General features: G+C 31.1%; 1 protein-coding gene and 2 long non-coding RNA genes across 3 annotated transcripts; 2 read left to right on the top strand and 1 right to left on the bottom strand.

The window, feature by feature from the left end:
- Positions 1–752: 752 nt before the first annotated feature.
- LOC105346471 (uncharacterized) lies at positions 753–4,491 on the bottom strand. The gene is made up of 5 exons (XM_034448752.2): positions 4,324–4,491; positions 3,828–4,008; positions 2,624–2,760; positions 1,249–1,381; positions 753–878 (listed from the first exon to the last, which is right to left on the bottom strand). The coding sequence occupies exons 1-5, from the start codon at positions 4,385–4,387 to the stop codon at positions 812–814; spliced, it is 582 nt and encodes a 193-aa protein (XP_034304643.2). The 5' UTR covers positions 4,388–4,491; the 3' UTR covers positions 753–811.
- Positions 4,492–12,552: 8,061 nt separating this feature from the next.
- LOC117682031 (uncharacterized) lies at positions 12,553–14,359 on the top strand. The gene is made up of 3 exons (XR_004596570.2): positions 12,553–12,632; positions 13,602–13,635; positions 14,047–14,359. It is a non-coding gene; the product is annotated as an uncharacterized lncRNA (long non-coding RNA).
- Positions 14,360–21,856: 7,497 nt separating this feature from the next.
- On the top strand, positions 21,857–23,364 carry LOC105346472 (uncharacterized). Its single transcript, XR_903222.4, has 3 exons — positions 21,857–21,942; positions 22,604–22,637; positions 23,052–23,364. It is a non-coding gene; the product is annotated as an uncharacterized lncRNA (long non-coding RNA).
- Positions 23,365–23,744: the final 380 nt, after the last annotated feature.

Below are 23,744 nucleotides of genomic sequence, written 5' to 3' on the forward strand. Positions count from 1 at the left end.
GGGCGTGGTCATAACGACACTCGGGAGCTACTCTCCCTCGTGTCATTATGACCACGCCCATCGGGTATCTGCACATAACCAACAATATTATATGGGGTAACTACTACAAATATCATCGACTATTACACAAATGATAAACATTAGGGACAAAATAACTGTTTGTATTTGGTGTATTAGTTATAAAGTAATAACAATACATTTAAAAAATGCTAATGCACGATTTAGATGGCAGGGACATTTCAAAACACAAGCTGTATTATCAAAAATTATATTTGCCTACTGGTTAGTAGTTGACATTATCTGCAAGAATATCCTTTTCGATAAAGAAGAGCAAATGCAAGCAGCTACTTAATTACGAATTTGTATGCTAATGTAAACCATTTTTCTTTTATGTTTTGTATGTATACAAACTTATATTCAATCCTAGCACTTTGAATCAAAAGATACCCATATTTCAAACGGAAAATACAAATGTACGATAATTGATGTATTTGTCAAAATTCTTTTATTTTAGGTTTAATTCAGCAAAAAGTGACAACTTGAACAAAATAAGTCGTTCTATTTTACTTTTTAATGCAATTAACTTTAAAAATGTTTGTAAATGTGAGAGTTGAGTGTTTCACCTAACGATCTCAATTTCATCAAATTTTACTGAAGAAACTAATACCAAGAGTAACGTGAACTTTGAACAATTGAATGACAGTAAATGAAAAAAGATTTAAAACCGAATAATTAATTACAACTGAGGCCAGTTTTGTTAATGTTTTTATTGTTATCCAGAATTTTTGGAAATATTTCAAATCATAGATTTTCACACTGGAACGGAATACGTTTCCAAGAAAGAGCTGGGTAGATCCTCGATTATCTCTCGGTATGACCTAAATGGTTATGATAAAAAGTGGTTTCAAACTAAAATCGCCATAATAAGGAACAAATGTAAGTACAGGAACAATTTTTAAACTTGTCATTTTTTACCAAGTGTGCTATTTGTCTAAATCAAGAAAATAGTATCATAATAAGCTGCAGGACAGTAGTTCCACAGGAAATTTGAGTTTGGTTTGAAGATAAAGTTTTTTGTATGGATGGAACTGTAGCTCCACGGTCGTTAAACAGAATTTCCAGTAGTTCAGCTACAGTTTTGCAGCTTTTTGATTATTTCTAAAACGCGTTAACAACCTGAATTATGATTTAATTACCAATATCACATCGTTATCAGTATCTTGCATACATTCACATTCAAACACTTACTGACAAAAGTTAGTTTTGGTTATACGGTAGGTCGTATTTCGTTCAGATGAAATAATCAGATCCATGACTCTTTCATAGAATGGAGTTAGCGTTGTTACTTTTCTATTTAGACACGGTCGAATCTCTCTGGCTACTGTGAATCAATAAATCGAGTAAATGTAAATACCAAGTACCAAATAAGTGTCATTTAAGTTACATATCCTAGATATAATGACGTCATTTGACGTCATTTTCTTAGACTTCTTTAAAAGCTATTTGATTTGTTAAACATCTTTTGTTTTCTATGACACTTGCCATTTATACAATGTGCAAAGCATACAGGGATTAAATGAACAAAGAAATGATTTAAAAGGACATTAAAGGGTAACATTTTAGTCATGTCAAAAATAATTGTAATTTGTTGTATTTTTACATTAAAGGTAATATTGTTTTTTAACAATTTGATTTATATACATTGTAAGAAATAAAACTTGACTTCAATTTCACTACTCCAAGCCATTTCATTTAATTCGAATCAGTAAGATTATAATCAAAACAAAATGGGTCATCAGTTAGACTTTCTAAATAAACCATTAAATGAGCATTTGATCATGAAATGGAGAATCTTTGACTACATGAAATAAAGCTACTTAAATAAAATTGACAATTGCAATATAAATTGCTATATAAATAAAGTGTCATTAGCAGTGATCAGAGATTTTACAATTTATGCAATTATCAGAGATAGTGGAAATCATATAATTATCAGATGTTTTGCTATATATATATATATATATATATATATATATATATATATATATATATATATATATATATATATATATATATATATATATATATATATATATATATATATCAAAAAAAGAAAAAAATGAACAGTTCCAAAGTCTCTATTCACTAGCGCTATCTGGATTTACATCTAAGGAAAACAATTTCATAAGTTATGTACGTTTACATGAAGAAGGATGTAAATCCAGAAAGCTCTCGTGAATAGAGACTTCGGAACTGTTTATTTTCTTCTTCTTTTTTGATTATTTATACTGTGTGATATATATATAAAGCTTATGTCTTAGCACTTCATTAAAAATATTAGATTTATTTAATAATTTATTCATTACTTTTGACTTTGAACATTGAATATTTGTCCATTATCAGCACATTTCACTCCTAATGATGTCATGCAACATATCTTGTTTTTTACTACGTACGTTTGATATAAATATAAATGGTTTGAAATGTTTATGCTGTACTTGCATCAAATATTACCTGTCACATAATCATGATAAGCAAGATTTTATGTATTTTATTAGATTGGTTATTTGCATATTAATGCCGCTAATGATTGAAAATGTAAAACTGTAAAGTGGGTACTTACTAGGAAGTATTGGACTTTTGCACAATGTCATTTCACGTAAAGACAGCAGTTTCACGACTGATCGTACCCGGTCTTCACACACTTGACTTCTGTTGTCATGGTAATCTTCGGCACATTTGAGAAATTCCGGGATGGAACTGATTCAAAATTATCATTAAAACATTAGAAGTTAAATTTATTAATTATTTGACATATTTATAAACCGCAAAAAATAAGCAGAATGTTTTATAATTGTTTGGGGTTATCTTCTGAATAATTATGAAAAAGTTGCATTCAAATGAAATAAATTTCCATAAAATAAAATTGCAAATTGGGGAATATTACCTGCACCATGCAGCAAAAGTTTTCATGTAGTACAGATAATGTGAACTAACTAAACTTTACTTTACATTAATATATTATTCAAAAAAGGAAGAATTAGATATAAAAATAATCAAAGTACTGAAGTACTGACGGGAGTTTATTTTATCGATTATTATTTATTTTAAAATCAACTTATCTTGCATGGCAATTAGTTTCTAGTCTGTATTTGAATTACGCACTTTTTTATTATATGAATTTTAGACTTTTCCGACAAAATTTTCGAGAAACCCCATATGAATCATGTTGTGTAATATTTGAAGATAGATTTCAAACTATGAATAAGTAATCGAAGCAATTCTAAAAATTGTATGGATCCCCGCGCTATTGATATCGAACTGTAGTCTCGTTCAACCAGCCGCTCGGCTGTCTCTGTTAATCTCCAACAAGCAGAGAGACTTACGGAGACAGCCGAGTGTTTTGTTGAACGAGGCTATATTAAACTCTGGCGTAGGAATACATGAGACTATGAAAATATCTAAGTTGTTCGTATTATATAAAATATGACTATTTTCAAAGTGTTTATTGATTAGTTTCCTTGAAAAACAATGCTTCAGCATACATTCCATCGAATTTTTCTATTATTTTCAAGAACTAAGTCTTGTCAGCGGTGATGGTTTGTGCTTTGGTCCAAACACTGTTTCAGTTTCGGTTTGCCAGAGTAACTGCATAGGAGAGTTGATTAAAATCAACTCCCAAAAACCCCGATATTTTCAATGTTTATGTCCCATTAAATTAAGAATCCTTACTTCAGCAAGACTAATACTTTTTAACACTCTTCGAAACAAGATTGCGATATAAATCTTTTTTTTTTAAAATTTAAAATCCAATATCTTTAAAATACCTGCACACGTCGTCAAAAAAATCTTTTCTGAAGAGATCTTGCCCTTGACTCGGGTCACCTGGTGTCATCACACTTGGCGATGTTTTGGGACAGAAATAAACGTCTAGCGAGCAATCGTCATCATGATCTCTCTTGGATATAGTATGGGAGTCTGTTTCGAGTTTCCATAGCAACCTGTTTTCTTTGATGCAAAGACAATTTTACACATTGTATTTACCTTACAGTTCCCATCACTGTTTCTGTAAACAGATTAATGATGCTTCACTAAATGAAAAATTCACTTCATATTTTACCATAATGGCAAAATTGATACTTTCGATATTAGCTTTACCAGTTTTTTAATGAAATTTTGTGAAACAACAACTCATTCACTTACAGTATAGAGAGTCAGAAGTAGAATAATCTGAATAATTGACCTGCAATATGCCGCATAGGGGTGTTATTATTGATGATTAAAAACAAACTTTAAACACTACAATATTTCATTTTACCTTACCTTGAGGGTAACACATGCAACATGTGGCGGCCAAAATGATAACAAACAGACGTAACACAGCCATTCCTTACAACAAGTCTGTATTTAGACTAAAAATCCCTATATTTATTTCATATATAAATTGATCATTATCTAAACCATGACGTCCCAAAACTTCGTGTTACTACAGGTGCTGGATAATTACAATAAAATGAGGGGGTAGAGTTTATTTCGATATACAGATGATTTTCCCATGGTTTTCACTATTCAATTACTTGCTTTAATCGCTGCAATGTCTGGCACGTCACCTTTATTCCAGCGACGTATACTATTTTGTTGAAGGTCAAGTGGAATTACGCATCCAGATTCAGGCAAGGCGAATACCCGGTTTCCTAGTTGCCTACAGTGTAGTTTAATTGTTGTTTCGATTACAGCCGAGCTGAGCTGATTTTTCACATACGTTTTACGAATCTTTACATACACTTTAACATTAAAAACGCTCTGGAAATTAAAAACTTTTTTCCCCGAGATTTTAGTATCACCATTTGTGTATATATATGCTAGCAAGCTCAATATGTAAATTGTGAAACGTTTTCTTGATTAAAAAAATGTTCAGAGCAAATACCTTATTTTTTAATACGTAAACATTATAACCTTAAAAAAATAACAAACAAACAAAAACTATAAAAAATAAAAAAAATTACGAAAAAACTCCAACAAAGCATTAAAAGGATGCATATCACATTGCAAGGACTTAATGTTCACTCAGGGTTACTTGGTGTAGAACTTAAATCATTGATGTAATTAGGACATATAATTTCTATAGCAAACCTTTTACTACAATATTGTATTAAAGGATGAAATTTATTCATTAAAGAATTTCATGTTTTTGACATAAAGAACCTTGACAGACTATCTACTTAAGGTAGTACGAAACACTCCTGATATTATTTATTTGAAATACTTTCTCAAATACACAAAATAATGACTTGATATTATGTAAAACTAATTTCAATCCATTATCTTAAGAAAAATATTAATCATACCCAATCATACCTCAAGGCCGACAAAATTAGAGGTACAACGTATTTTGATAATTTTGAAAAATTCATTTGGATGGTGTTCATATGATTTTGTGCAATTTAGCCTAATATCATTGAAAACTGCGTAACCTGTGTTCTTTTCAACGTAAAGACCTGAAATTTAGACAACCACCACCAGTGTTTAGGCCTTATGTCGAACAAATTTCAAGGTCATATCAACAGGTCAAAGGTCAAATGTGATAACGTACGTCATATATGATTTTTATTAATTTTTACCTAAAACCTAAAACCTTATTAATCTAAAACCAATGGTTAAATTTACTTTATTTTGATTTATTTTAATAACACGGTCATGACATCCAAACTGTTGAATTCAATTAGAATTTGAATGATACATTTTCATTTTACCGTTAAGTGCGGCTAATTTTCGTCTTAAAAGAGACTTCACAATTGTATACGCTTGCAAGCGCTAGTTTTACATAATATCACACCAGAAATTATCTAAAGTTACCAGTTAGAATTTATTTTAGTAACGTTAAGTAACAAGAATGTCTCCTGTATAAAAAGCAGCACAAATATTTGTAATATCTTGATAAATAACTTCATGGCATAGAAAACTATAACAAAGACTATTTTATTTTATACTCCTTTAAAGGTGTATTGTCACGATTTTGGTCAAATTCCATTTTTCTGTTTTAATTATTTATAACGCTTTAGGAATGCATTTCTAATAATCAAATGAAATTTGAGAGTCAATCGTTGAGTTATAAGCAAGATACAGGACTTACAAATTTTTGTCATGTTTGTCATGTAAACAAGGCTCGTGCCCTGTTTTTGTTTAATGTTCCAGTAAAATCTTTTTCAAGCTGATTTGTCTAGCTTTCTATTCATTTTAAGCATAAATAAACAGTTCCTAACGTGTAACACATTCATTTTAGGTCTAAAACTGACATTTTCACTTCAACGTTCAAAATGTAAGCTTTGTTTGCATAGCAAAGAATTGCAAGCTCTGTAACTCGCTCATATCTCAACGATTGACACCGAAATTCTGGAGGCCTGTTAGAAATGCCTAACTGAAGCATTGTATATATTAAAATTGAAAAAAGATTTGGACCAAAATCGTGAACATGCCCCTTTAAAAGGAAATTTAAATGGTCTATTTAAGGCAACGTGGGCAAAAATTGTGAGGTCGGATTTTTTTTTCAAATTTTACGTAATTAAAGATTACATTCCAAAGAAATCTTTTTAAAAAACTCAGAAAAATTGATTCTTAGAATTTAGGTTATCTGTTTTGTACTACCTTAAATAAACAAGATGCCCTTAAACTACATTAGCTATATGATATCAAATACAGTGTATTTCAACAAATAAGTAGAATACATTAATAATTCAAAATGGTGATCACGATTTCAACAAACATGAATCTGCACTAACCGAAAATCCTAGCACTCATGCATTTTTAAGTTTAAGGTTTTCTTTTTTTTTTTTTTTTTTTTAATGAAATGTTTATTAATAAGCCAACTGCTTCTACATACATCACGTACATACATCACAAATTTTCAAGAACACAAAGTATGTTTAAGAAAGCAACGAAAACAATTACATCAATAATGCATATATAATGAACGTTTACTAAGAGAGAAAAAACAAAATACATATTGAGCACCTTTTTTATTGAGAGAGAGAGAGAGAGAGAGAGAGAGAGAGAGAGAGCACTCTAGAGTGAGTTAATCACAGGGGTCCAAATTTCCCAGTCTGTATTGAACTTATCCATTTCACTTCTTTCTTTTGGACAGAATTGGAATACTTTATATAACTGTTTTAAATCATTCATAAGGGCATTTACTGTTAATTGGTTTTTCTGGCATCTACTTCTGTATATGTATTTTTTTAACAATATGAGTACAATATTGAACGCTTTTGACTTCACATCATCTAAGACACCAAAAATAAAAGTTTTATTATCAAGGACTATTCTAATTCCTTTAGAGTTGCAAACTCTAACAAATTCTGCTAATAAATGTTGTACCCTTGGACATTCCCATAATAAGTGATATATTATTTCCTCAGCATCTTCACAAAAGGTACATAGATTAGTATCCACTTTACCAATTGTATACATAAAACTGTTTGTAGTTAATATATAATGGTTTATTCTGTACTGCAACCATTGAAATTTAGAGTCTGGGGTAATAATAAAAGGTAAATGAAATATTGAAACCCATTGTTTTTCTATAAAAACAAAATGTCTACTCCATTTTTCTTTTCCCACGGGTGTTACATTTGTCTGATTTAATATATCATACATTGGCTTTGAACCTTTTTTTGTTAATACAAAGGTTTTAATATTAAATGGTATAAAAGGTTTGAAAACTTCATTTCTAATGAAGTTGTATTTCCTTAGATCTGAAAGTACAGCTTGTCTGACTCCCATATATGTTAAATAATTCATTTGAATATTAAATTTTCTTTTCAACATTTCAAAATCTGAACAGTTTTCATTTTCATCAAACAAATCAATTACACATCTTACTCCTTTAGCATACCATGATTTGTAAAAAAAAGACTGATTTCCTATCTTAAATTTATTATTGTTCCACAATGGCTGGCAACAATAATCCTGCCATGATTTTACATTTAAGTTATCTTGGATTTCTTTAAAAGCTATGGTAACTTCCTTCCAAAAATCATTTTTTAACGATTCTTGCATTTGCATAATATAATCTAAACCTGTATTTAATAGCTTTTCTAAATAAATAGAATTCTCCAGCAGTGTTTTCCATTTTGAATTATTATCCTTAATTAATCTCCTAATCCAAGTAGACTTTAATCCTTTGATATAGGAATTTATATATAAGTTTAAGGTTTTCTTATCCCAATGGCTTTTAATAGGAATTTTTTCTTGAAGGTTGTTCTCAATTTTTTTGCATGTAAAATTCAACCCGTACTGTAACCTACCCTACTAAAACAAAAATTGATGCTTTCCCAAAAGTTTCAGCATATCTTGCCAAAGAGATTTTGAGAAGATTAAAAAAAAATGTTTTTTATTAAATATTTATTATCTCCCATTTGAAGGATGGTATGACCATCCACAAACTTGAATCCCTGCATGCAAGAATGCTTTGTGTCGTTTAGTAAACATTGACCTTATTGTTCGTTAGAGGAAGATGAAACTAAAAACGGTTTACACACAGACGCCAGACAGAATTTGATAAGAACAACTCACTAGAAGTTTTAGCAGAGTTAAGCAACAAAGGTAAGAGTCTAGATTATTTCTTAACTTACCCACGTGTATGCTTATTTAACACGTGACCTAATACACTTGCCTTGATCAACACTATGAATAGTATATGCTTTAAATACGTTCTAATACATTTCAAATTTAATGCTTGTTTCTCTTTTTTTTTCAAAAACAATAAAATCCCAGTTTGGTTTGCTTGTGTACTTTACCCTTGTCATTCCTTTCTCAATACCCTGGCTCATGTAGATTTTTATTCCTACCTCAAGTAACTTTCTTAAACATTTATTCTAATGATAAAAATACAATTTACCTTACTCTTCATTCATACATTTGAAATTTCAATATGCCATCATTATCAATATAGCTATTACTCTGAAATGGTTAAATTCAATCATGAAAACTTTCGTGTATGAATTGAATACTTACATGTCAAATCAAAATCCATTCTATTTAACAAATACTGTTACGAAAAAAATAGCGTGCACAACATGCAAATAAAGATGATTTATTTCACATTTACCACTACATTAACGACAGAGATTTGACATCCAATATCGTCGCTGGAATATAAACTAAATAGGATTGCAAGGATCCATTCTAGTAGGATCGTAAGGATCCATTCTCGGAGATCCGTTAAAATCAGACCTGTTTGCACATGGATCGCAGAAATACCATTCACAGGGATTTGGTGTGGTGAATCTACTTAACAGGTTTTCTCCTGGTTTTTCCAATGCGAACCCTCAGATACAACCTTTTTCATCATAAGGAATCACGGGTGCTTGAGGACAGGATCGACCCCCCCCCCTTCCACCTCCACCACAAATATAAAGACCCCCGGGACTTTACTCTTTTTTAAAATAAACTATCCTTTTGTGACATTTTTCTAATTTAATTTATAGATAGATAGATAGATAGATAGATAGATAGATAGATAGATAGATAGATAGATAGATAGATAGATAGATAGATAGATAGATAGATAGATAGATAGATAGATAGATAGATGGAGTTTGATGGTACATTTCAACAAATATTCATCGGCAGTGCCTCTCGGCTGGCAGACAAAGTTAAAAGTCTTCTTGTATTATATTTGTAGGGGGTCTGATTTTTAAAAAAAAAATGTTTGTTTTAGGTAATTTTGTGCAATGAATGTATAAATTAAATTAGAAATATGTCATAAACGGATATTTTAATTTTAAAAATAGTAAAGGCTTGGGGGTCTACATAATTGGGGGTGGGGTGGAGGGGGGTCGATCCTGTTTTCAAGCACCTATGGTAGGAATAAACGACACTGCATTGTTCTTTAAAAGGCAGTGTGGATATTTAAACTTTTGTGTAGACTAACGTAACATTGCATTTAGGACTCGATCGCATAAAAAAATAATCTACTTTACGTTTTTATGCGTGGGTTTTTTGTTTGTTTGTTTATGTTAACATGAGATCTTTTTTGTTTAATGTATATAGAAAATATCATATTTTTTTCCTATGTAGTAATTCATAAGTACAATAAGAATAAAGGACGAATTTACGAAATTGCAGTTGTTTTCTAAGGCCTATAAATGTGGATCTTTATCGGTCTTCTATTTAAAAAATCATTCTTATTGATAAATGGATGTTTTAACATTGCGGTCTTGTAATGTAGAAGAAATACATTAAAATATATCTAGATACTCTTGAGAAAAAATAATTCAACAATTATAAAACCATTTTTGGGAGTTGACCTTAATCAACTCTCCTATGCACTTACTCGGGCAAACCAAATGTGAAACAGTGTTTGGACCTAAGCACAAATCAATACCGCGGACAACACTTAGTTCCTGAAAATAATCGATAAATTCGATGCAATGTATTATGAAACATTGTTTTACAAGAAAACCTATTTATTAATACCATGAAAATAGTAAGATTTTAAATGGTACAAACAGTTTAGATATTTTTTGAAGTCGTATGCATGTATTCATATGCTAGACTTCAATGTACTAGTCTCGTTGAACCAGACGCTCGGCTGTCTCCGTTAATGTCCGACAAAACAGAGAGTTCAATCTTGCCTGGATCCATTCAATTTCTCAGAAATATATCTATTACTGATACTACTTGACATGCAAAATCACATATCACTGATTTTAAAATAAATGATAATCGATAAAATCAACTCCCGTCAGTACTTCAGTACTTTGACTTAAAATATTTCTAATAATCAGTAGAGAGAGAGAGAGAGAGAGAGAGAGAGAGAGAGAGAGAGAGAGAGAGAGAGAGAGAATAAAAAAGAATACCTTGTAAAATTGTACGAGAACAATCTTCGCCTTTATACCTTTTTGACAACTTTTAACTGTATTTATTTATGAACAGTCCTTACATTGTTTGCTGTATAAATTATGCTCAACGCAATATTGGGTGACACAATATACGACAAAAAATTAATCTTGTCATTTGGAAACACGAAATAGCCTTGAGTAAAATTTTACGAGGAATATCTAACGTATTTTTGATTTATCTATCGGTAATAAAATATTGAACTAATATAAATCATAGCAAATATGAAAGTTAAATTGAAATCAGAAAATGTCTCCAAATTAAGTCTCTTAACTGTACTTTCTGTGTAAACGCTATGTGGTTTTACATATTCAGGTCAAAAATTTTTCCTAAAGATTTGTCCGAAAATTAAAATTATTTTGTCGGGAAAGGGAGAGGGGTAAAGGCTCTTTTTATAGAAATTAAAAAATCGAAACTTACTAAGTTTGAATTTTCAAATAGGGAAGTTGGGGTCCGGACCCATCAACTCCCCTTTAGATCTGCTTTACCTGTCCGCCCCTCGAAATACACTACAGTTATCTCCTAAATTACGAAACAGTTTAAACATTATGTATCCAAATACTCTGTAGTCACTAGATTCTTTCTAATATTTTTATAACATAACTTCTTTAAATAAAACCAAATAAAGTGCTTTTTACCATCTAGAGCATTTTGGTTTTATTGTCGCTGGATATACAGAAAGCATACTATTGTGAGTACAAGTATATATAGCTTACTGTTGTGGCAGCTTTATTTATAAATAATAATCATATCATGGGTTAAATAGCGAGGGGGAAGTGTCAAACTACTGTCTATTCTGATGTTGAATCTTACGAAACTTTAAGCATACTTTCTAGATGGAAATCTATTTTGAAACATATTTCAGTTTTAAATAGGGACAATATTGGCCCGCAATTATCTTATAGAAAACAATACATTATCATATTGTCAAGTTAGAAAGAAAAATTATCAAAAAGTAGTGGTTAAACTTATGACATATAAAACTAACAAAATTTATAATGGCATCGATCGCTCAAATTATTACAACAAAATATCATTAATCCTAAACAATATACTTCTGCTATTTGGAACCGCATCATTTTCCCTGGCAGTTTTATATGTGGAGTGTCTCATCGTATATGTCTTTGAAATAAAATACTATATTTCATGATTTAAATCTAAAATTTTCTTAAAATAGTAACATTGCAATCAAATATAATTAGTATCAATATGTTAAAAAACGGTGTAATAAGTATGGAATTCAACCCAGCGCTACAAGTATCGTCGTATATTGAATATGTTTACGATATATGTATATTAAGGTGGAATGTGTGAAAACTGTGTGGGTAAATAAAAAGTGGTTTATATTTTTAAAGTTTAAGTACATGTATTGTTAAGTGTAAAATCAGATATGTAATATATTTTTTTTTGGAGAGATAGAGAGAGAGAGGGGGGGAGAGAGAGAGAGAGAAAGGAAAAGAGATGGGAAAGAGAGTTTTTATCTCTATTTTACATAAATACTGGTACAGGTCATACATGCATTAAAATGACAGGCATTTATAAATGTGTGCTGTTACAATTAATAAGATTCCATTAATTAAACTCAGAATACTGCTTAGAGCAAGCACAAGTGCTGGTGATCAAGATTTATTAATAACAAACATTTTATGTCAGATTTTGTATAAATGTATCTGAAAATTTTCAAAGATATTACACTTGCAGTGTCCAGAGGAACGCACACATTCTCTAGCAAGGTAAACATATCTATCGTACGATCGATCGATCGATCAATCGATCTATCTATCTATTTATTTATCTATCTATCTATCTATCTATCTATCTATCTATCTATCTATCTATCTATCTATCTATCTATCTATCTATCGTTTTATCTATCCATCTATCTATCTATCTATCTATCTATCTATCTATCTATCTATCTATCTATCTATCTATCTATCTATCTATCTATCTATCTATCTATCTATCTATCTATCTATCTATCTAGCTAGCTAGCTAGCTAGCTAGGTAGCTAGCTGGGGAATACAAAAATACGGTCTATACCAATTTGAATCTTACGGATTTTACATTTTTCTTTTTCGATCGAAACACATTTTGAAAATATATACGATAGTGATCGATTAAAGAAACAATTGGTGAGCTTTACATTTTGATAAGTGTATAAAAAGATATGTAATATATATATTTTAAGAGAGAGAGAGAGAGAGATAGAGAGAGAGAGAGAGAGAAAGAGAGACAGAGGGAAGAGATTAATCGTATATTAAATATATAACTATACTTGGGACAAAGCATAAACGTATTTAAATGACATGCATTTATTAATGTTTGATGTTACGATCAATCATTAAATTCAACAAACTGCACATAGATCAGATTACTGTTGATCGTGAATTAACCAGACGAACGTACATATTCGCTTACATGTCTATCTATCGATCGATCGATCGATCAATCAATCAATCAATCAATCAATCAATCAATCAATCGATCGATCGATCGATCGATCTATCTATCTATCTATCTATCTATCTATCCATCCATCCATCCATCCATCCATCTATCCATCTATCTATCTATCTATCTATCTATCTATCTATCTATCTATCTATCTATCTATCTATCTATCTATCTATCTATCTATCTATATATCTATCTATCATAACGTCTAGAGATATATTTATGTATTATAATTTTTCTTTAAGGTAAAACGAAGAAATATACATTATGCAGAAATTGGTAAGTTCATGTATGAGTAACCTTATTTTTAAACTGTATTTATATAATTTGTTCTATAAAATGAACATGTACTTTAGATAAAACATATCAGTTTTCAAATGGTGGTTAAATTAATGTAAACAATGGGCGGTCATTTTATTATCAGTAGGGCTAGATGATTTTTGAAAAAGAATAAGACCGCAATATCAAATCAGTGTTTTATGGAATAGTTTCTTCATATCAAAGATATCTAGAAAAGTATGTGGATATTATTTCCTCAATAATGTAAAAATCAGTTCAACAATATTTAAACAAAATAAAAAAACACAAGAAATTAAGCCGATTATGTTTAAATAAATTATGAAAAATAAAGTGTTTTCAATGCAGGGTTAAATAGACAACGCTGAGTAACTGTATCTGCTTGTTTTGAAGGTTGCCGTTTTGCTTATTCTTTCTGTTCTTCTGATGACAATGGACGTCTCAGAGGGCTTTTTGAGGAAATGGATAAAGTGTAAAAAATGTAAGGCTACTTGTCAGTTCAAGTATGTTAAGTGCAAGGCCAACCCTTTCAAGAATGGATGTGGTTTCAAGAGGAAATTGTGCAAAAGGAAGTGTAAATGCTAAAAGAGACAGAGATGGTGGGACTCGACCGATATTCATGAGGCTAATTGTAGTCATTTATATGTGGCTGTTGTCCAACTAGTCGTGATCTATTGATATTTGAAATAAAATATGAAAGCAAGAATTAGAAACTCATTCCTTGAACATGTAGCAAATGATGGGGTTATTGCTGTTATAATGAAAGATACGTGCATTTACAGCAAGACTTACACTTTTTAAGACACTTCATCACTGGATGGCGATTGATATGTTTGTTAAATTGTTTAAAGTCTGTCCCAAGATATTTATGCAGCACATTTGGACGATTTTTATTAAAAATACACATACCTGTGAAAGAAGTGAAATTGAAATAGTTGAACGGGATATTTTCCAAGATAATTTCATTGGCACATTATCAAGTTTCACTCAGAAAAATTCACAGGAACGAAAACAGATTCCTTACGGAGATTTATAATGGTAAATGTTTACATCTTTTCTCCATTCGGAATACACTCGGAATACATCGCGCTATTTTTCAACGTTATCATCCGGGCTTGCTGCAATACTAAATCTCCGTAGACATCACATTTTTTAGCATTATATTAAAACCTGATAAGCTAACAGGGGCGTTTCGATTGAGAAATTTTGGAAGTTTTTCATACTTTTGAATGAACATCGTTTGAATCCTGAGGTATTTATAAATATCAAGCAATTAAGCCAAATGTGAATCCAGAATATCTTGGGACAGAGTGTAAATAAGAAAATTTCTTATGGTTTGCCTATTGCACCTAAGATTTACTTCATATGCATCATGTTATCTATCATTTAAACATGAAAATGTTTTTAATGATTCTTGCGGGATATTAAAATAGCGAATTGCCAAATTTTTTTTAACCAGCTTTAGCGGGTTATTATTACTTATTATAGGTTAGTTACTGACTCACTACGGAAATATATTGGGTTGATCAATCTCATAGATGGCGAGGCGAAGCAGAGTCGTCTACGAGATTGAACAACCCAATATATTTCCGTAGTGAGTCAGTAACTTCCCTAAAAAGTGTTTTGTTTTCCCGAGGACTATCAAGCGACATATTCATTCACAAATAGCGATGATCTACGCAAAGCCATGTACAAGATGCCCAACATCTCGTCCAATTTAACTCATTTAAATTTTCAATTTCACCTTTCAAATACTCGTTAAAAATCTTTGCTTCACCTATGTTTACTTACAATGTTTTGTTGCTAATCAATTTTAAATGTTTTCTCCCTTTCCTCTGCAGAGATTTGAGCAAATTTCGACGCTGCCATTTTATTCTGCTCCAGGCAAATCAATGTAACGTCAATATTCTAAGGGCAACTACTCTAATTTTAAAGAATATCAAAGGGCAACTACTCCAAATACTTTAAGAACTTAACGCATGCGGTTTACGTATAAAATACTATGAAATGTCGAAATGAGTAAGCGAAGCGTCGGTCAATGACGGTCATATTGCCTAATATTATTTCTCACCGAACAAATATAGAGATATATGAGGCAATCACGTGCATGTGCTATGTTTAAATCATTGAAAGTGTGACATTTCAGTCAACGGGAAAACAAATAAATATAATGTTGTAATTTAGAATTATTATGCGGTAAAAAGAATTAACCACACACAAATATCCGTAACATTTGAGTCTAATAATAAGAAAAAGTAAATGTGATGCTGGCACGAAGCATCAGGTAAGGGGGCAGAGGGGGGCCTGTCCCCTCCCCCACACACTTTTTCTCGTAGCAACAAATTTACATAAAAAAATTGAGTTATCATGGAGTTGACCCCCCCCCCCCACTTTTTGAAGAGTATGTAAAAACTTGATATGAAAATAAGGAAATGAGTAGTAAAATTGAAGTTATATACTACGCCACCCCCCCCCCCCCCCCCGATTAGGATTTTAAAGATTTTGGGAAACTTTGAATTTTCCTTTTTTTTTCTTTTTTTGAATGACTCTGCCCCCCCCCCCTTTTCAAAAACGATGCTACGTGCCTGTCATGTGGACGAATGTCCATATTTATACAGAAGAAAAAGCACAAGGGCTAGGCTTTAAAGTTTGCAACTTTTCTCTTATATTTGTAAATCTTTAAAAAACTAAATGGAACAGACTTGAATTTGTTTTTGTTTAAAAGAGTTTTAAATTTTTAAACACTTTAAGTCTTTTGAAAAAGCAGAATCTAAAAATTACCGATACTCTAGAGTTTAAAAACAATATCTTCAACAACATCAGCTGTCAAATAAAAAATAAATTATAAATCCCTGTGCTTTTCATCCTAAAGAAGGCATGCGACAAACAATTATTATAATTTTGTTAAGGGTGTTGTTTACTCAGGGTTTGAGTTCTGAAATTCGGAGAGTTGTAAAGTTCAATGTCATGAGTAAAATTAGTTTAAAACACAAAAAGTATTTATGAAATGAATTATGAATGACAAAAATATTTTTACTTTATCATGGAATTCGGCTCAAACAAAAATAGACTTTTAGCCGAAATAATTTGATTTTCGAACAAATGGCGTTAACATAGGTACAAATCGCGAACAGTCAGATTTGTTTATTCTTTCTAAAAATCTCTTCATTGAAAAAATAACAACACTTATTCATAGATTAGTCCAGCAAACAATTTTATCATAAATAACTGCATGGTGCTTTATCTGATGAAATGTATTAGTCTTTAAGAAATTAGAGTATTTATTGTCAAAATGGCAACCCAAATTAGCGGATAGCCAAATTTCATAAATCTCTCTTAAATAAGGGATCCTTTAGAAATACCTAACCCTGTGTGAGTATTATGTTATTAATACCAATAAACGACAACTTAATGTTAACACTTTCATCAATAAAAAGAATTAACTCAGCTTTTAAAAAAAAACCCTGCTTTTTTCTTATTCTGTCTTATTCTGGCTTTAATATCTTCATCTGAACCGCATGTCTTGGTATTTATAGACCCTAGGGAAGTAAATTTCTCTACCTCTACAGTTCTATGTTTTGATATCAAATACAGTGTATCTCAACAAATAAGTAGAATACATTAATAATTCAAAATGGTGATCACGATTTCAACAAACATGAATCTGCACTAACCGAAAATCCTAGCATTCATGCATTTTTAAGTTTAAGGTTTTCTTATCCCAATGGTTTTTAATAGGAATTTTTTCTTGAAGGTTGTTCTCAATTTTTTTTCATGTAAAATTCAACCCGTACCAGAACAAAGTTTGATTCCTTCACAAAAGTTTCAGCATATCTTGCCAAAGAGATCTTCAGAAGATTAAAAACAACTCAATGTTTTTTATTAAATATTTATTATCTCCCATTTGAAGGATGGTGTGGCCATCCACAAACTTAAATCCCTGCACCCAAGAATGCTTTGTGTCGTTTAGTAAACATTGACCTTATTGTTCTTTACAGGAAGATGAAACTATAAACGGTTTACACACAGACGCAGGGCAAAATGTGATAAGAAAAGCTCACTTGAGTTTTTAGCAGAGTTGAGCAACAAAGGTAAGAGTCTAGATTATTTTTAACTTACCCACGTGTATGCTTATTTAACACGTGACCTAATACACTTGCCTTGATCGACACTTTGAATAGTACATGCTTTAAATACGTTCTAATACATTTCAAATTTAATGCTTGTTTCTCTTTTTTTTCTCAAAAACAATAAAATCCCAGTTTTGTTACCTTGTATACTTTACCCTTGTCATTCCTTTCTCAATACACTGGCTCATGTGGATTTTATATTCCCACCTCAAGTAACTTTCTTAAACATTTATTCTAATGATAAAAATACAATTTACTTTACTCTTCATTCATAGATTTGACATTTCAATAGGCCATCATTATCAATATAGCTATAACTCTGAAATGGTTAAATTCAATCATGAAAACTTTCGTGTTTGAATTGAATACTTACATGTCAAATCAAAATCAATTCTATTTAACAAATACTATTACGAAAAAAAAATTGCGTTCACAACATGCACATAAAGATGATTTATTTCACATTTACCACTACATTAATGACAAAGATTTGACATCCAATATCGTCGCTGGAATATAAACTAAATAGGATCGCAAGGATCCATTCTAGTAGGGTCGTAAGAATCCATTCTCGGAGATCCGTTAAAATCAGACCGGTTTGCACCAGGATCGCAGACACAGTATTCACAGGGATTTGGTGAAGTAAATCTACTTAACAGGTTTTCTCCTGGTTTTTCCAATACGAATCCTCAGATACAACCTTTTTCATCATAAGGAATCACGGGTGTTTGAGGACAGGATTGCCCCCCCCTTCCACCCCCACCACAAATACTCTTTTTTAAAATTAATTATCCTTTTGTGACATTTTTCTAATCTAACTTATAGATAGATAGATAGATAGATAGATAGATAGATAGATAGATAGATAGATAGATAGAAGTAAAGGTTTATCTTATTTGCGATAAATCCTCACTTCCGTTGATTCTAGATGGATCGGTTCAAAACTTGCAACTTGACGAAGAAAATTGTCCTAATTTACCCAATAAATGTATTTACACTGGCATGGCATTCAGATATTCAGTGAAGGGAATTATCTGGCTACGACATGAGGCACCGTTTTTACTGGTAGATGAAGTTTGATGGTACATTTCAACAAATATTCATCGGCAGTGCCTCTCGGCTGGCAGACGAAGTTAAAAGTCTTCTTGTATTATATTTGTAGGGGGTCTGATTTAAAAAAAAAATGTTTGTTTAGGTAATTTTGTGCAATGAATGTATAAATTACATAAGAAATATGTCATAAACGGATATTTTAATTAAAAAGATAGTAAAGACCTGGGGGTCTATATACTTGGGGTGGGGGTGGAGGGGGTCGATCCTGTCCTCAAGCACCTATGGTAGGAATAAACGACACTGCATTGTTCTTTAAAAGGCAGTGTGGATATTTAAACTTTTGTGTAGACTAGCGTTACATTGCATTTCAGACTCGATCTCATAAAAAGAATAATCTACTTTACGTTTTTCTGTGTGGTTTTTTTGTTTGTTTGTTTATGTTAACATGAGATCTTTTTTGTTTAATGTATATAAAATATAATATCATAATTTTTTCCTTTGTAATAATTCATAAGTACAATAAGAATAAAGGACGAAATTACGAAATTGCAGTTGTTTTCTAAGGCCTATAAATGTGGATCTTTATCGGTCTTCTATTTAAAAAAGCATTCTTATTGATAAATGGATGTTTTAATATTGCGGTCTTGTAATGTAGAAAAAATACATTAAATTATATCTAGGTACTCTTGAGAAAAAAAAATCAACAATGATAAAACCATTTTTGGGAGTTGACTTTAATCAACTCTCCTATGCACTTACTCTGGCAAACCAAATGTGAAACAGTGTTTGGACCTAAGCACAAATCAATACCACGGACAACACTTAGTTCCTGAAAATAATCGATAAATTCGATGCAATGTATTATGAAACATTATTTTACAAGAAAACCTATTTATTAATACCATGAAAATAGTAAGATTTTAAATGGAACAAACAGTTAAGATATTTTTTTAAGTCGTATCCATGTATTCATACGTTAGATTTCAATGTACTAATCTCGTTCAACCAGACGCTCGGCTGTCTCCGTTAATGTCCGACAAAACAGAGAGTCTCTCTTGCTTGTCGGAGATAAACGGAGACAGACGAGCGTTTGGTTGAAAGAAAAACTAGAGTTCAAGCTTGCCTTGATCCATACAATTTCTCAGAAATATTTCGATTACTGATACTACTTGAAACGCAAAATCACATATCACTGATTATAAAATAAATGATAATCGATAAAATCAACTCCCGTCAGTACTTCAGTACTTTGATTTAAAATATTTCTAATTATCAGTAGAGAGAGAGGGAGAGAAAGAAAGAGAGAGAGGGAAAGAGAAAATTAAAAAAGAATACCTTGTAAAATTGCACGAGAACAATCTTCGCCTATATACCTTTTTGACAACTTTGAACTGTATTTATTTATGAACTGTCCTTACATTGTTTGCTGTATAAATTATGCTCAACGCAATATTGGGTGACACAATATACGACAAAAAATTAATCTTGTCATTTGGAAACACGAAATAGCATTGAGTAAAATTTTACGAGGAATATCTAACGTATTTTTGATTTATCTAACGGTAAAAAAAAGACTAATATAAATCATAGCAAATATGAAAGTTAAATTGAAATCAGAAAATTTCTCTAAATTAAGTCTTTTAAGTGTACTTTCAGTGTAAACGCTATGTGGTTTTACATATTCAGGTCAAAAATTTTTCCTAAAGACTTGTCCGAAAACTAAAATTATTTTGTCGGGGAAGGGAGAGGGGTAAAGGCTCTTTTTATAGAAATTAAAAAATCGAAACTTACTAAGTTTGAATTTTCAAGTAGGACAGTTTGGGTCAGGACCCATCACCTCCCCTAGATCCGCACATGCTTTTCTTGCCCGCCCCTCGAAATACACTACGGTTATCTCCGAAATTACGAAACAGTTTAAACATTATGTATCCAAATACACTGTAATCACTGGATTCTTTCTAATATTCACATATTACTTCTCTAAATAAAACCAAATAAAGTGCTTTTTACCAACTAGAGCATTTTAGTTTTATTGTCGCTGGATATATAGAAAACATACTATTGTGAGTACAAGTATATATAGCTTACTGTCGTGGCAGCTTTATTAATAAATAAAAATCATATCATGGGTTAAATAGCGAGGGGGAAGGGTCAAACTACTGTCTATTCTGATGTTGAATCTTATGAAACTTTAGCATACTTTCTAGATGGAAATTTATTTTGAAACATATTTCAGCTTTAAATAGGGACGACATTGGCCCGCAATTATCTTATAGAAAACAATACATTATCATATTGTCAAGTTAGGAATATAATTTATTAAAAAGTAGTGGTTTAACTTATGACATATAAAAACTAACATTTATAATGGCATCGATCGCTCAAATTATTGCAACTAAATATCATTAATCCTAAACAATATACTTCTGCTATTTAGAACCGCATCATTTTCCCTGGCAGTTTTATATGTGGCGTGTCTCATCGTATGTGTCTTTGAAATAAAATACTATATTTCATGCTTTAAATCTACAATCTTCTTAAAATAATAACATTGCAATCAAATATAATTAGTATCAATATGTTAAAAACGGTGTAATAAGTATGGAATTCAGCCCAGAGCTACAAGTATCGTCGTATATTAAATATAGTTACGATATATGTATATTAAGGTGGAATGTGTAAAAACTTTGTGGGTAAATAAAACGTGGTTTATATGTTTAAGCTTTAAGAATTGTTAAGTGTAAAAACAGATACGTAATATATATTGTTTTTGGAGAGAGAGAGAGAGAGAGAGAGAGAGAGAGAGAGAGAGAGAGAGAGAGAGAGAGAGAGAGAGATGGGAAAGATAGTTTTTATCTCAATTTACATAAATACTGATGCAGGCCATACATGCATTAAAATGACATGCATATATCAATATGTGCTGTTACAATTAATTACATATATTAATCAAACTCAGCATACTGCGTAGAGCAAGCACAGGTGCTGGTGATCAAGATTTATTAATAACAAACATTTTATGTCAGATTTTGTATAAATGTATCTGAAAATTTTCAAAGATATTATAGCTGCAGTGTCCAGAGGAACGCACACATTCTCTAACAAGGTAAATAAATCGATCGATCGATCGATCTATCATTCTATCTATCTATCTATCTATCTATCTATCTAGCTAGCTAGCTAGCTAGCTAGCTACCAGGTTAATACAAAAATACGGTCTATACCAATTTGAATCTTACGGAACTTACAGTATCCTTTTTCGATCGAAACACATTTTGAAAATATATACGATAGTGATCGATTAAAGAAACAATTAGTGAGCTTTACATTTTGATGAGTGTATAGACAGATATGTAATATATATTTTTTAAGAGATAGAGAAAGAGAGTGAGAAAGAGAAAGAGAAACAGAGGGAAGAGATTTTTTATCGTATATTACATGACTTTGGGACAAAGCATAAACGCATTTAAATGACATGCATTTATTAATGTTTGATGATACGATCAATAATAAATTCAACAAACTGCACAGAACTCAGGTTACTGTTGATCGTGAATTAACCAGACGAACGTACATATTCGCTTATAGGTCTAACATATCTCTCTATCTCTCTCTCTCTATCTATCTATCTATCTATCTATCTATCTATCTATCTATCTATCTATCTATCTATCTATCTATCTATCTATCTATCTATCTATCTATCTATCTATCTATCTATAATAACGCCTAGAGATATCTTTATGTAGTATATGTTTTTTATAAAGGTAAAACGAAGAAATATACACTATGCAGAAATCGGTAAGTTCATGTATGATAAAAATTATTTTCTAACTATATGTATATATTTTGTTCTATAAAATGTGCAAGTACTCCAGATAAAACATATCTTTTTTTCAAATAGTGGTTAAATTAATGTAAACGATGAGCGGTAATTTTATTATCAGTAGGGCTAGATGATTTGTAAAAAGAATAAGACCGCAATATCAAATCAGTGTTTTATGTAATATTTACTTCATATCAAAGATATCTAGAATAGTATGTGGATATTAATTCCTCAATAATGTGAAAAATCAGTTCAACAATATTTAAACAAAAGAGAAAAACACAAGAAATTAAGCCGATTATGTTTTTAAAAAATTGTGAAAAGAAAAAGTGTCTTCCATGCAGGGTTAAATAGACAACACTGAGTAACTCTATCTGTTTGTTTTGAAGGTTGCCGTTTTGTTTATCCTTTCTGTTCTTCTGATGACAGTGGACGTCTCAGACGGTTTTATAACGACATGGGTAAATTGTCAAAAATGTAAGGCTAGTTGTCAGTTGTATTATATAGTGTGCAATGCCGATCCTTTGAAGAATAGTTGTGGATTAAAGAGGAAATGGTGCAAAAAGATCTGTAACTGCTAAAAAAGACAAAGATGGGTGGACTCGACTGATATTCATGAGGCTAATTGTAGTCATTTATATGTGGCTGTTGTCCAACTAGTCGTGATCTATTGATATTTGAAATAAAATATGAAAGCATGAATTAGACATTCATTCCTTGAACATGTAGCAAATGATTGGGTTATTGCTGTTATAATGAAAGATACGTGCATTTACAGCAAGACTTACACTTTTTAAGACACTTCGTCACTGGATGGCGATTGATATGTTTGTTTCCATTGAATTGTATCAATATCATCATAGCTCCGTGGTTTAAGTATCGGGCTTGTAATCTGCAGATCACAAATTGGAGTCTGACTGAGGCTTCTGTTCATAGTTACGGAATTAGATTTTTAAATTTTTGTTAAAAAAAAAAGTCTGTCCCAAGATATTTATGCAGCACATTTGGACGATTTTTATTAAAAATACACATACCTGTGAAAGAAGTGCAATTGAAATTGTTGAAAGGGATATTTTCCAAGA

This window comes from Magallana gigas, chromosome 4 (genome assembly GCF_963853765.1).
Source record: "Magallana gigas chromosome 4, xbMagGiga1.1, whole genome shotgun sequence".
NCBI lineage: Eukaryota > Metazoa > Mollusca > Bivalvia > Ostreida > Ostreidae > Magallana > Magallana gigas.